Source organism: Kogia breviceps, chromosome 12, assembly GCF_026419965.1.
Source record: "Kogia breviceps isolate mKogBre1 chromosome 12, mKogBre1 haplotype 1, whole genome shotgun sequence".
Taxonomy (NCBI): domain Eukaryota; kingdom Metazoa; phylum Chordata; class Mammalia; order Artiodactyla; family Physeteridae; genus Kogia; species Kogia breviceps.
This window is the reverse complement of record NC_081321.1, coordinates 77,634,279-77,649,043: the sequence shown is the minus strand read 5'-3', so window position 1 is coordinate 77,649,043 and position 14,765 is coordinate 77,634,279. Positions and strand designations below refer to the sequence as shown.

Genomic DNA, 14,765 nt, shown 5'->3' with positions numbered 1-14,765 from the left:
ACTCTTGGTGCAACCTTTGCTGAGGCCCCACACAGTCATCGTGATTCAGGGAATTAAACTCCCCTCCCTAGGCAGTGTTCTGCCATAGAAATGAAGGAGGTGGCAAACGGCAAGCCTTGGTGCCTGCTATTCTTGGAGGATAACTTAAAAAAAAAAACACAAGTACAAAAAGCTAAAGTCTTATTTCTAGCCTTCTTGATTTACGACACTAAGGCTTGGGCAAAAAAAAAGCAAATATGGTGGGTGTTTTATGGAGGTATCCCACCCTCCAGACACAGCATCACGTATCATGGTGTCTGCTTCTAGAATTATAGAGAAACTGGAAATTGCTTACTGCATGTGTCTGGGTTTCTGAACTCTAGGCTTCTGGCCAAATGTAGCTGAGAAGCTGACGGTAAGGTGACACAAGCTCTCTTTTGGCCTGGAGAGATTTCTGGCTTTGCTTAGAAGTCTAGATTTGAATGTAATATGTAATTGGTGTCGATGTGTTCCAGAGGTTGGGCCTTGCTGTGGTCACCAGTTCTGGACACAAAAAAGGGCAGTATGGAGGAACTGGGGTATCGGGACTTGGAGGTGATGGTAGGAGGATGAGTGTACCTCGCCAAAGACTTGGGAGGGTAAATGAGGAAGGCTATGTGAGTGGGTGAGAAAATGGAGGTGTCAGAACGTGAGACCGAAAACCCAAAGGGTTAAGCAGACTCCTCCTCGGAGTCCCAGAACAAATTAATCAATCATTTCATGCAGCTATTTCTACTAAATGAGGATGACACAAACCGATCAGCTGAAGAATAACTGCCGGAGAGAACCATAAAAAACTCTACATTGCTAAAAATGGCTGTTATTAACTCAGATTCTACACATGTCTACTTTTCTCCCTCTTGGCCAACAGTGCTCTTCATTTCCAATTGAGAAGTAATAGTGAATAATCTAGTAGCTGCAATGTAAGTCAAGCAGATAAACACAACAAACTGGCCAGCCCACAATTTATTGATTTTTAAATAAACTAGCTCACTTCCCAGCTACAAATTCAGTTCTAAACTGGTAGTAAAATAAAGCAAAAATCATCAGTCTGAACTTGTGTCCCTCCTAGGTTTTTGTTACTGGACAAAGAGTAATTGCCAGTGACCCATCACTGCTTTATACCCTAATCAATCCAATTAATAGTTATCCTCCTCCCTGCTCTGCTGAGATTTTAAGCCATTATTCTGTACCAAGCACATTATCTACAGCTGCCTTGGAAGGAAACACCGTTTTTGACAGTAGCAACAAGCACCTTCATTATTATTCAAGACTCAACCTTAGGAATATGATCAATGCTCTTTTACCTCAGGGAAGAAAGTTCTCAGAGCAAAATGTTTGTAGTCAAGGAAGGGAACAGTTCCAAAACTATCAACCACATCCAATTTATCCATCTGCAGCTCAGCAAAGCCTGCAAAACAGAATCCCAAGAGCAATATTTTAACTCAAAAAACAATGGATAAGATCTTCCACTGTTTTTGTCTAACACGGAGTATGACCTTGGTTTTCATTAAAGAAGAAACAGTAGATAATTACTTGGTTGGCTGCAAAGAAGAGCTGAAATAAAACACAAAGCCAGGCCTAGACCCTGCTGTTCAGTTGTCTTCTATTATACAAACAGCTCTCATTACTGTGGCTGGTTCCATTTAAGGGTTAAAGAAAAAAAAAAAAAAAAGGTGGCGGGGGGGGCTTGTTTTTCTACAAATAAAATTTTGGAGCCTACCATCACGTATCTCTTTCCGGAGCTCACTCTCCAGGAGCTCCAGCTGTTGGCTCTGTTTGCGACTCAGTTCCTTCGATTTGTGCCTGGTCACTCCCACAGCCGCTGTGGAGACAGAGATCCAGCATGAGACTAACAAAAAGGAAAACCGAACCAACCTTTACAGTCCTTTACAGAGGAGGCAGTGGAGGGAGAGCGAGAAAGACTAGCCTGGAAGAGGTGGAATTTCTAAGAAGAAAGATTCCCAGTGAGGGGTCACTCTACAGACGAAGATGCTCAAATGCAACAGAAAAACCCCAAAAAACCCATACTCATCTTCAAAGTAAAAAACTAAATCAAATAACCTTCTCTTGTAACCAAAGATCCCAGTTGGCTGAAAAGGAATGAAACAAGCCAAGTTTCCTTACAGCCACAGGCCACTTAATATTGTTCTGTTCTTTTTTAATGCTTCTAAACATCCCTAGAGAAATAAAGTTGAGCCTTAAATGCAGAAAAAACCCACAGATCCACAGTGAGTTACGTGAGCCAAACTTGCATAGATCAAATGGGGTGACAGGATGAGTGGTCCCCAGTGAACCCTTGTATCTGGATATTGCTTCTTTCTCCACTTCATTTTGCTTCTAACTATGCTGCAGATGCAGTAAACCGAACAATTTCGGCACTCGGGTTCATGTCCCTGCTCTGCCATTAACTAGCTGTGTGACCTCAGGTAAGTTCCTTAGCATCTCTGTGCCTGGCTGCCTTATCTATTAAAGTGCCTACCTCCTTGTGACACTGACAGGATTCTAGGAAGTAACTCACAGAAAACATTTAGATCTTATTTTTCAAAAAGAATATGTAGCAATTGTCAACTCTCATTATTATTCTCAAAAGTTTTTCCTCTTTTAATAGAAATTTCACGATAAAAGGATCCTGCTAGATGTGAATGATGGAGGAAACAAAATGCAATACAGCTGTGTGCTGGACCACTTTATAAAGTCAACAGTCTTAATCGTAATGTGCATCATGCATCTTCAAGAGAGGGTGGAGCAGGCAGCGATTCTCAAATTTGCTTGACTATGGAGCCCTCTTTCCAGAAGCATCACTTGGGACTGTTGGCTCTCAGACCACCCTTTAGGCAGCACCAGCTCACTGCCTGAAAATGGAGCTAGCAGGCCATGTCCACAAAGCAGTAAGTTTTTCCTGGCTGAAACCTCCAGGGGAAGCTACAGGGGGTGTTTTGTAGGTGGCAGCCTTAGGCCAGGTGTGTATAGTGTTTTCACTAATGATGTGATTGATGGTCTGGAGAGTACACTTACTCAAGCTGCTAAGGACACATGCCTCCATGGAATCATGGTAACAAGGGGAGGAGAATTTTAAACGGCTTTGCAGATACCAATGAAACCAAAAGTGACGTGTCAGATGGAGCCCACTTCACCTTAAAGAGCATAAACAATCTCCACCAACAAAGTGAAGGGAGAGGAATGAAGAGTTGCAGAGAGCCCAGGAAGAGATCAGAGGTTTCTGGGATGAAGTCACAAAGTAGATGTGACTCCGTGATGAGACAGTTCTACTTAGAGCTGCCTGATAGCAGCAGATCCTCAAAATCAAGCTCAGCGTTTCGAATTTACAAGTAATCTTCTTATTTGAAGCCAGCACCGGCCAGGACTTTATTAAAATATCAGGCCCAATTCTGGATTCTAGATGCATTAATAGTGGGGGATAACTTGGAGAGAGCTTAAAAAATACCTGAAATGATCATCAAGAGTACAAAACAGGGTCTCTGCAAAATGAATTCATTCCATTAGGCTAGTTAACAATACACATAAATCCTTCCTTCGCTGGACTGGGAACCAGCCAAGAGAAAGGACCAGGACTGAACTCATCGTCCCTAAGTCCAAAGCCTTGCACAGTTATCAGCAACATAACAGGTGCTCAATAAACATCAGGTAAATGCATGCAGGGATGGATGAATGAGTGAGTGAGAGAGTGAGTATATGGAAGGAGACGTCAGCAACTATTAACCGAAAACCATTAGAAAGGCGATGCCTGCATTAAGTCAAGGAATATGATGGGCTCCATAGCTGTGGAGAAGAGTTCTCTTTTTTAAGGAGGACAAGAGGAAACAGACTTAAAATGAAAAGCAGCTCAGAAACAGAGGTCAAAAACTGAATGGCTGGGGCTTCCCTGGTGGCACAGTGGTTGAGAATCTGCCTGCCAATGCAGGGGACACGGGTTCGAGCCCTGGTCTGGGAAGATCCCACATGCCGCGGAGCAACTAGGCCCGTGAGCCGCAACTACTGAGCCTGTGCTCTGCCACAAGAGAGGTCGCGACAGTGAGAGGCCCGCGCACCGCGATGAAGAGTGGCCCCCGCTTGCTGCAACTAGAGAAAGCCCTCGCACGGACATGAAGACCCAACACAGCCAAAAATAAATAAATAAATAAATTAAACAAACAAACAAACAAACTGAATGGCTACAGGAACCAGGTCCTCAGATGAGGTGAGTGGCCCGGGTGGAGACAGTAGAGAGTGGTGGAGACTATGGCAAAAGCTCAGTGAACACCTGCCCTCTCTCTAGGGGTAGCTGCTCCTCAGCTCCAGCAAACTGATGTTATGGAAAAATTAGGATCCAATGATCCAGAACTTTCAAATTTTCAAGAGATTTTTAAAGAATCACCTAATTTTAAAATGTTGTCAATTACTTCAAATTTTTAAAAACGCTATGTGGGCCAAACAAAACACATTGGTTGGCCAGATTTCATCCGGTGATCAACCACCATGGGATCACTGTGCTTGGACGAGCCTTGGAACATTTTAATAGATGGTACAGATCACACTTCCAAAACACAGTTCTGCCAGGAAAGACAGGGCTGGGGTAAGGGTGAGGGGCGGGGTTTGCTGGGATGAGAAGGCAGGATGAGAGGACCAAGTCCTTAGAGCCCAAAATCCCAGAGGAATTCTGAGGAAATAATGTAAACAGGACATTTGTCATCACAATTCACAGGTTCAGGGAAGCAAACTGGATTATATTTCTCAAACACCAAGATACCAACCATCTTTGTAATCCAGCCTTGTATTAATGAAGCATCCCCCAAAAATGTTTACAAAGCCCTCAACGTGTACCTATTGGTCCTTTCCCAAAGTTTTGATCTGGGTTTTCATCCATTGATTCTTAATTGAAGCGAACAGCCCCTGAAAGCTGAAAGCCTTCCTGGCTGCCGAGGCCGCAGGGAATAATTTCTCTGACAAAATTAAACAGGGCACTTACCAAAAATGACAATCACTAGCAAGACGGGAAGCCCAATCAGAAAATACCAAGTGGAAATAACCGATTCCCGCTCGACGTAGAGCTCCAGGTTTCCCAGTTTGACCTAAGGGGACAAAGAGTGTCATTTAGACCTGGTCGAGGTGGGGACCACATCTAGGTACACGAATTTTTCCCCCAAATGGTTTTCTCCAAGATACAAAAAGAGGTGGCAAGCTAGGTAGGATATCCAAGTTCAAGTCCCATCTCTGGGCAGGTTAGCTATGTGCATTTGAGCCAGTCAAGTGCATTCCCTGTACCTTGGTTTCCAGATTCAGCTCCAGTCAGTTGCAGAGCTAGACCTACAGATTTTACACTTTGGTCCTCTTTGCCCTGGGGGTTTTCAACTGCAGGAATGGGGGCGATAAAGAGGTAGTAACCTGTGGCTAAGACACCCTCTTACCCCTGGACTAAGGGAGTAATCCAACTTCTTAATTTCTTCTACATCTTGTGTTTCCTTGATGGGCCTATTTTGAAGGAAGCATTCTGTGGCAAAAACCAGTTTGGCAATGCTGCCAGGATGATCCCTGAGGGCCTTTTCCACTTTTAGGTTTTGATGATAAAAGTTTGTGAAACTCGTAAAGGGAAAAACTCTATATCAAGCCTTATTTTTGCATTGACATACATATAAGCATTGAGGAACATTACCATCCCGGGAGCCGCGGCTGCCCCTGTGGAAGTATCTGTGCAAAGTGGCTAGAGCGCAGACTCCAGGCCCAGACAGCCCAGGTTCTAAGTCCCAGTCCAGAGAATGAACCTGGGCGCTCGGCAGTGAGAACACGAGTCCCAACCGCTGCACCTCCAGGGAGCTCCCCGTGCTGTCCTTCCCAGCTGTAGGAGCTTGCGTTAGTCACCCATCCGTGCAGTTCTCACTTTCCCCATCTCTAAAATGGGATGCTGTCGCGCCTCTTCGGAGGGTTATTGTGAAGATGAAACGTGCCGGCATTTGTTGGTAAGCAAGCTCCCGGCACTCCTGCTTGGAGCTCTCCAGCGGACTCCTGAAGCCCAGAGCCAAGTCCTCACAATGACACCAGTTGGCTCTCCATGCTCTCCCTGTTAATGCTCTCACCTCCTTGGAATACTCCCCCCCCCCCACTTGCTCCTTCCACACCGCCACACTGGTCTCCTCGTTGCCCTTTAACAGCACCAGGGAGGCTCCTGACACAGGAACTTTGCAACCTGTGGTTCCCTTTGCCTAGAACCCTCTACCCCAGATGGCCCACGGCTCATGCCCTCGTCTCCCTGATGTCCTGATTCAAATGTCGTCTTGACAGGGAGCCCTTTTCTGGCTGCCATCGTAAACCTTGCAGCACCGCCTCTCACCTCCTGCTTCCTTTTTCTTCATAACAGTTATCACCATCGAACACATCTTCAATTTATTTTCTATACTACCTGCCTTTTTAGGTAAGATCCATTAAAGGCAGATATTTTGGGGGGCGGGTCTGTTTTCTTCTCTGCTATGTCCCTATGTCCCAGTGCAGGCACTCAGGAACTAGTCCTGCCTAATGAAGAATGCTACCATTTGCTCTTCTCAACTACCCAGACACGTGGGATCCCTTGTGAGTTTAGTTGCTGTTATTCATTTTATAATTATCAGGACCCTCTTTACCGTACAACAGACGGACCAAGGGAGGTTCAGCTAAAGCCGGCTTATCTAAGGCCGCACAGCTATTAACTGGTGCAGCTGAGACACACACACATTTTTTGTTTTGCCTTCCAGTTGATGTTCTTTTTTCTCATCCTTTACCCAATTACTTATGACTCTAGATCATAAAGCATTTTGGGGGGGATGTAGACTGTGCAGAGTCTCCTATGGCATGGACACTATAAATGGAGGTTTCTAATATGTTTCCCTTCACCACGGCCTCATGTCTTTATTGTGGGACATAAATATACCAGTGATGGGACGGACCCTCAAACATGTCTGGGAAAAGATGAAACGCAGTGAGTCCGACTTCATGGTGGAGGAAGCAGCCCATGACCCATGGATTATCTGGTCCCCATTAGACTCCACTGCCACTTTCAGTGTGCCAGAGAAGCCCCCGTTCTGGGTTTCTGCCAAGACATGCCACCTCTGCATTTGGGCAAAGAATGACAGCTCACTCGTCAATGGGTCTAGAGATTCTGCTGCAGATGCTGCAGTCTAAATGTATGGCTAGAACAAAAGCTATCAAGACTCACTAGTATCATAAACAACGGTGCGCTCAGTGCTTTGGCATTCCAATGGCACGGGGATGGGTTCTGCAAGCTATCCTGGAGGAATAACGTTTGGGACTACAATACCAGCTTTGTTTATCTTCACTGAAAGTGAAGATCTAAAGATCCATAAAAGATTCTATTCTGGGGCTTCCCTGGTGGCGCAGTGGTTGAGAATCCGCCTGCCGATGCAGGGGACACGGGTTCGTGCCCCGGTCCGGGAGGATCCCACATGCCGCGGAGCGGCTGGGCCCGTGAGCCATGGCCACTGAGCCTGCGCGTCCGGAGCCTGTGCTCCGCAACGGGAGAGGCCACGACAGTAAGAGGCCCGCATACCACAAAAAAAAAAAAAAAAAAGATTCTATTCTGGCTTCTGGTTTAGCCAAGGAATCCCCCCCTCCCCCCGCCCCACACCAGATAAGGTAAAACTAACGGGTAGGACTGTCAGGCAACCTACGCGAACTTTCTTGGAAGAGGTGGCGATGCTGTTTGCAGCAGTGATGCCTTTAATTTTGCAAAAGATGGTGGTGAGATCTTGATTTCTAGTAATATTTTCAAAACTGCAATTTAATTGCTCATTTTCTCCATGGAAGAGAGTAATTTCAATGTCTTTCTTGGAAATGTTGAAGTTATCGTTTTCTTTCTGTGAAGAACGAGGCGAAGAGGAAGAAGTCAGTCAAGGCATGTGTGGAAACTCACAAACATAATACACCTTTCCTGTCGAGGGGAGCACATCCTCCCACCCGAAATGAGAGAGACATACTTGAATTTTGACTTCCAATTCTGTGTCCACCTCAGGCTCAGCCCGATACCCTGTAAATCTGGGGTCATCAAGGTACTGCAAGCTTCCACAATCCAAGTAGGTCTCCTGGACCCTGAGCTTCACAGTGACATTCGTACGCCCTTTTGAACTCTTTAAACTGGGGGCTAAAAATCTGCAGTAAGTCGCCATACAATATTCAGAGACCTGAGGGAGAAGGAAAGAGCATTTTGACAGCTTCATTAATGAATTGCAGCTCTGGGATTGAAGAGCTAAGTGACCTGAGCAACTGAACCTCTCTGTGCCTCTGTTTTCTCCTCTGTAAAATGGGGATAACAGCATACCCACCTCATGGGCTTGAATTAACTCTAAATTAAATGAGATGAGGTCTCACTAAATTAAATGAGAATATCCATGCAAAAAAGCACTCAACAAATTCTAATATGATTATTAATATTATTAGTAATAATGAAAGAAGAAGGTGATACAATAGGAAAAAAGGGTACTCGGAAAAGAAGTCAGCTAGAGAAAGGGGAAGACGGCACCCGTGGGCCTGTGTGTCCTTCAAGACATCAAGGTCGAGTCCTGGGAAACTACAGGAAGGGAGGAGCCAGGTCTTCAGCAAGGCTGGCCGCAGGCTTGCGTCTTGCTGGCTCAATCGTTCTGTGTTGGCGAACCCCTGTGCTTTAGCAGAAATCACTAACCACAAGAGGAAAAGGCTTTGCAGGCCTAACAAAAGGTAGAGGAAAACAAAAGTAAAAGGGACAACACAGCTCCCACGAAAGAAAGAGCATGAAGATGGAAAACCACGCAGAAAGGGTGGCCCACTTTACAGGCTATTTAAAACAAACAAGCGAGCATAAATACTGTCATTTTCAGGTGTGCAGAGAGTTGGACAGAGAAAGCTGCTGGGAGATTCGAGGTTGACAAACGTTCTAAAGAAAAGCAGCTAAGACTCCTACAAGGAAATTTGCCAGGTGGGGATTTTTCCTCTTTGTGATTTGCTGTCTAACTACTGTTGGAATTTTACAAAGAGGGTAGGGCGAAGCAACAGGTGGGAAAATCTGATGCAGAGCACTGAGATGTGGACAAGCAAAACCTCCCTTCGCCTTTAACGCCTTTCCAAACAACTGCCCTGAATCTCTCATTCACATCTCTGGCGACATGAAGAAAACCACAAAACCCACTGCCTCAGGCTTCTCAACAGCCGTAACCCCAGCAGGCTGGCTTTTTGCTGAAGATGCCTTCTAGAAAGATTCCTGGTGATAGGGTCACCCTAACCTCATTATTCTCAACTCTCTAAATTTCCATACCAGTGTCATCTGAAATGCTCTTTTTCTCTAGTTTCTGAGCAACTTCTTGGCCACCTTCACCGGCCATCTTGTTTTCTTTCACTCCTTAAAATTAAGCTGTTCTGCAAGACTCCATCTCAGGCGCTCTTTTCTTCTTCCTTTGTGCCCTCACTCCCAGGATGTCGTTCACATTCTCCTTCTAACGACCATGCTACAAAGATGACCCGTCACCTCCCCACCATCCCTAGATACTTGCAAGAGCATCCTTACGGGTCTCCCAGGCTTTTTTTCAGTTACTGCCTCTCCATATGATCCTACGCACCATCGCCCAAATCATCAGCATAAAGGGTACCTATCCTCATGTCACTCCCTGCTCAAAGATCTTCAATCCCTCCCCACTGCCTACAGAGTTAAGGGCAAACTTTTCAGTCTGATACTCTCTTACGGCCCAGCGTGGCTTTGCAGCCGTCCCTCTGGCTCATTCCCGACCCATCCTCTCGGCTCCAGCGGAGCAGGACTCACCGATACACCCATCAGGGGCCTGTGAGTAACCTGTCTCCTCTGCCCCCCTGCTTCTACCTGCTCAAGTCCTACCCATCCCACTCCACTCCACAGACATGCTGAAATCTGCTCTAGTTTAATTGCTCTTTCATGTGGAAACACACAGTGGGGTATCTGAGCTGGAAGGGGATCAGAGGACCTATAACACGGCCTGTGAGCTCAGCTTTCCATCCCAGTGTAGGTTCCCCGTCTCCCTTGGTGAAGGCAGTGTGACTCTCTTATTTACCTTTTGTCCCTGCAGCCAGGAAAATGTTTGGGCCACAGTAGATGCTCAGTGAATTCTACTTGATACAGGGACAGCACTGGGGAGGGAGAACAAGTTCACTCACAAATGCAGGCAAGGCCTCTGGTAAGAGGCTCAATCTGTACAAACCACTCAACAGGATGTGCTGACATCATGGAGATGGGGCCTGGAATCATATACAACATGAGGCTTGGAACTGGCTCTGACGGGTATCAGGACTCGGGCATGTGTATGACAAGGCTCTAGGAGGACTCAGGAAGGCCTCCTGGATCTAGACCTGAAGCCACACTGGTTCCAAGCGGAGGCCGGGTCTGTGGTCACTAACACACCTGCCAGCTTTGGCAGGCAGTGGTCTGGCTGGGCCTCAGAAATGCTGTTATCTTCACATCTCTCGTGAAGGAGGGACAGAAAGGGGAAGAGAGAATGGCGAGAGCCTTCGAGAAGAGCCTAGACGTGCACTCAGAGGCCCCGACTTGTCTCTGAAGTTGATCATTTCCCATGACGAGGCCCGGCTGTGACTCGTGTTGGGCTAAGAACTGAGTGGGGCTGAGGGCCAGACCTCTGTGCGGGGACGGGAAAGGCAAGAGGAGGTGAGGTCAGAAGGAAGGCACCAAACCAGGTCAAAGAGACAAGGGCAAGAGAAGGAGAAGCACATGACAGGATCTCTGGGACTTTCACGGGTCACTTTACCTCTGAACCACAGCGTGCTCTGTGCGGTGGGACCACTGCCAACTACTCTTCACAGGCATGCTCTTCCTTACACCACCCCTCAGCCACTCACAAGGCATTCTCACACGTATATTCACAAACACTTTCTCATCAAGGTGACCTATTACACAGGGAGGAGGAGGCAGGTCTTGTCGTATCACCTCTCTTCCCTCTGTGCCACCCCTCGAAACTCTCAACTCCAACTCTGAGGTCTTATTATTTCCATTATAGTACAGATGGTATTTATTTTAGATCATGCAACAGGTAAAAGCTTATGATAGCACAAAGGCACAGAAACAAAAAATATCCCCCAACATACTTGAGTGTGATGAAAACAAAATCATCCTTGAAAATAACTATTATTACAAAGCAGCTGAAGACTTACATTTATGTTTCCTTTTAGCTCATGTGAAATGATTAAGTTGTCAATTACATCAAAATTTCGACCCATGATGGTTATATTTTGACCACCACTGCAAGGAAAAAAAGCAATGAGAGGAGTTTCATAGGTAAACACACAGGCATTTTGCACTTATGAATAAAACCATCAATTTATTCATACTCAATATTAAACTCAGTTATGTTTGAGAGCAAATTAATAAATTTTAATTTCAAACGCAGGACAGCTTAACAAGCCTTTTCATGATACTGATAGTTTTTAAGATACATAAATATAAAAATTCAGGTTGTATCCTGTTTGAATTCAAAGAAAATGCCCAAATTCTTGTATAGAATTTTGAGTTTTGCTGTGTCATGTTTCCACATATAATTAGATCATCAGCTGCACCTTGAAAAGATTTCACTAAATAGAATTTTGTTTCATTACTGTTTCATCTATATGAAGACTCTTCTATCTAACACTTTTCAAAATCAAACTCCCAACCTACCAATTATATTTTATGTAGGGAGACAGGGAATACTTTGGACAAGGTAAAATTATAAATGACATTACAAGTCTAAATTCCTATTTGGTAAACCACGTAAATAACAGCTATGTCCTATCTCTCTGAAACTAAGCCAAATAATTTCACATGTTCTTAGCACATAATTGCATTTAAGCAAAGTGGTCATTAGATGTGAAATAAACAGCTGTCCACAGCTCTGGCCACCCTTTCCCGTTCACAAAGGTCACTAGACACTCATTCCAGGGCACAGGAGCCTGGATAGGTCAGCTCCATCGGCCAGCCGAGCCCATGATGACAAGGCCAGGAGGTGGACACGAGCAGGCCAATTTGTGTAGGGCAGAGAGAAGACATGAAGCCCTGAACCTTCCAGCCACAAGGGGGAAGAGCTGAGCTGGCCTCACGCCAGCCTGTCACCATTGCTAGAAAACCAGGCCAAGTGCGCTCCACCAACGGTCAGACTGCAGAGCCATGTTTTGCCAAGAGACATGGGCTCAGAATGTCACAGGTGACTGGACATTAAGAATCCTCTTCTTTTTACAACAAAGGAGAACACTGGTGGCTCAGAGCACAGCACCCTGGGCCAGACTGCCCGGAGCGTGCAAGTTGTCTGAATGCTTCCCACCTCAGTTTACTCGTTGGCAAAAAGGGCTACTCACAGCGGACCCCTTAGGCTTGTAAGGATTTCTGAGTCAACAGATCCAACACACCAGGCATGTGGGGAGTGCCGTGTCAATGTTTGCCTTTATTTATAGGAAGGATTGAGACCCACGGCAGAGAGTGCCACGCTAGAGCCTTGGTTTGGACATTTCAGCTTTCCTCATGCCACTATTACAGGCAGAACTGAAGTCCCAACCCCCAGTACCTCAGCATGTGACTGTATTTGGAGATAGGACCCTGAAAGAGGTAATTAAGGTTAAATGAGGTCATTAGGGTGTGCCCTAGTCCAATATGACAGGTGTCCTTATAAAAAAAAAGATTAGGAGGGCTTCCCTGGTGGCGCAGTGGTTGAGTGTCCGCCTGCCGATGCAGGGGACATGGGTTCGTGCCCCAGTCCGGGAAGATCCCACATGCCGCGGAGCGGCTGGGCCCGTGAGCCATGGCCGCTGAGCCTGCGCGTCCGGAGCCTGTGCTCCGCAACGGGAGAGGCCCACAGACCGCAAAAAAAAAAAAAAAAAAAAAAAAAAAAAAAAAAAATTAGGACACAGGCAAGCACAGAGGGAAGACCATTGTGAAGGCACAGACAGAGGATGGCCCTCTACAAGCCTAGGAGAGAGGCCTCAGAATAAATCAACCCTGAAAGCGCCTTGACCTTGGACTTCTAGCTTCCATAAATTTGATGAAATACATTCCTGTTATTTAGCCATCCAGTCTGTGGCTCTTTGTTATGGCAGCCCTAGCAGCCTAATACATCCACCTCTCACTTCATCTGAAATAGGAATATTAGAAGTGATTTTCTTCTTTTTCTTTTTAAAAAACAAAGCTGCATCTGTAGTTTCACCTACTTTTCATGCTGTGTTAGGTGGAGAAACTATCTTTAGGGTTACATTCTAAAATCTGAATGTGAATTTAAATTCAACTAGGGGGGAGTTTTTTTTTTTTTTTCTTTTTCTTAATGTAAGAGTCATCTGAAAAGAGTTTCTTTGGAATTTCCATCTCTCACTTAGGGAATACCTTTGAAATGTAGATACTGCTTTTCATTTAGATAGTTCCCAATATTCCCTCAAATTATTCAAGACAGCTTACTCTAAAGGTTATAAATGGAAAGATGTGAGAAAGAAGAAGCTTTGTGTCATGGGCAGGAGTGAAATGTAATGAAGAGGGTTTTATGTATTTGTAACAGAAACCTAGGTTTAGTTACTACAATTGAACAAAAATTTTTAAATGCATAAGGTTTAATACGATCTCAACAGAAACCAGCGTCTGAGCAAACATTTTAGCTGTGAGTTTCCTGGCAGCCACAGCTAAGAGTAAAACAAGATGTACTCATAGTGTTTACTGTGACAACGGAAAGCAAGCTGCTTATCAGGTATACCTTTGTTTTCTAAGAAAAAAATCCTACAGAGGAAATTCTGTGAGGAGAATTTAGATATGACCATTATTTCTATATTTATTTGCGTGAAATCCATGATCTTTATGCATATGACCTTGTTAACCACAACAAGAGAAAAATATGCTCTAGAAAGTACCTGATCCAGGTGGTAGCAGGATATATGAGGGAACAGAGGGGCAGAGCGATATAAGACAAGTATCCCACCGAAGAACAGTTCCCGCCATCGAACTGGATACACACATCCTTCATTTCTTTTCGGCTTGATGGAAGAGAGAATTTCATATGGGTGTCATTTAGCACATGGCTAACCTGTATCCTAGAAAGGGGTAGAAAAGAACTCTTCAATGACACAGACCTTAGCACAATTGATTGCCCAAGGGGACAGGATATGAACTTCACTTGAACTACAACAGCTCCCAAACTCTCCGGACAGACACAGGCAACTGCCGATTAATCAGGGTCCACTTAACTCAGTAGGGGTATTATCTGGGGGCTGGGTTCCTCCTTCTTTTGTGCATTTTTATGTTTTTATTTGCATTTCCCTTAGAAGTGGGGAAAGAAGGAAATGTAACCATTGCCTTTAAGAAGCCCTAATAGGAAGTGGAACGTGGATTAGGTATTAAAGTATACTAAGGAATTGTCATTAATTTTGTTGAGTATGCTAAGGCTATATGATAGACATATATACTGAAGTATTGTACTTATGAGTGAAAGGATATGGTGAGATTTCCTGGGATAGGCTTTTACTTTGTTTTTTTTTAAATTTTTAAACATTTATTTATTTATTTATTTGTGGCTGCGTTGGGTCTTTGTTGCTGCGCACGGGCTTTCTCTAGCTGCGGCGAGCCGGGGCTACTCTTCATTGCGGTGCGCGGGCTTCTCATTGCGGTGGCTTCTCTTGTTGCGGAGCATGGGCTCTAGGCGCGGGCTTTAATAGTTGTGGAACGCCGGCTCAGTAGCTGTGGCACATGGGCTTAGTTGCTCCGCGGCATGTGGGATCTTCCCGGACCAGGGCTCGAACCCATG

General features: G+C 45.2%; 1 protein-coding gene across 3 annotated transcripts in view; it reads right to left on the bottom strand.

Annotated features, from left to right (window-relative positions):
* The window catches only part of PLXNC1 (plexin C1), a 149,563-nt gene that overhangs the window by 49,547 nt on the left and 85,251 nt on the right, over nt 1-14,765 (bottom strand). For all 3 annotated transcript variants that reach the window (XM_059081250.2, XM_067009868.1, XM_067009869.1), the window contains 7 exons: nt 13,876-14,055; nt 11,170-11,257; nt 7,983-8,186; nt 7,677-7,862; nt 4,988-5,090; nt 1,742-1,843; nt 1,326-1,429 (listed from right to left, as the gene is read on the bottom strand). In XM_059081250.2, coding sequence (XP_058937233.1) covers nt 1,326-1,429; nt 1,742-1,843; nt 4,988-5,090; nt 7,677-7,862; nt 7,983-8,186; nt 11,170-11,257; nt 13,876-14,055 — 967 coding nt within the window. The remainder of the gene's footprint in view (nt 1-1,325; nt 1,430-1,741; nt 1,844-4,987; nt 5,091-7,676; nt 7,863-7,982; nt 8,187-11,169; nt 11,258-13,875; nt 14,056-14,765) is intronic.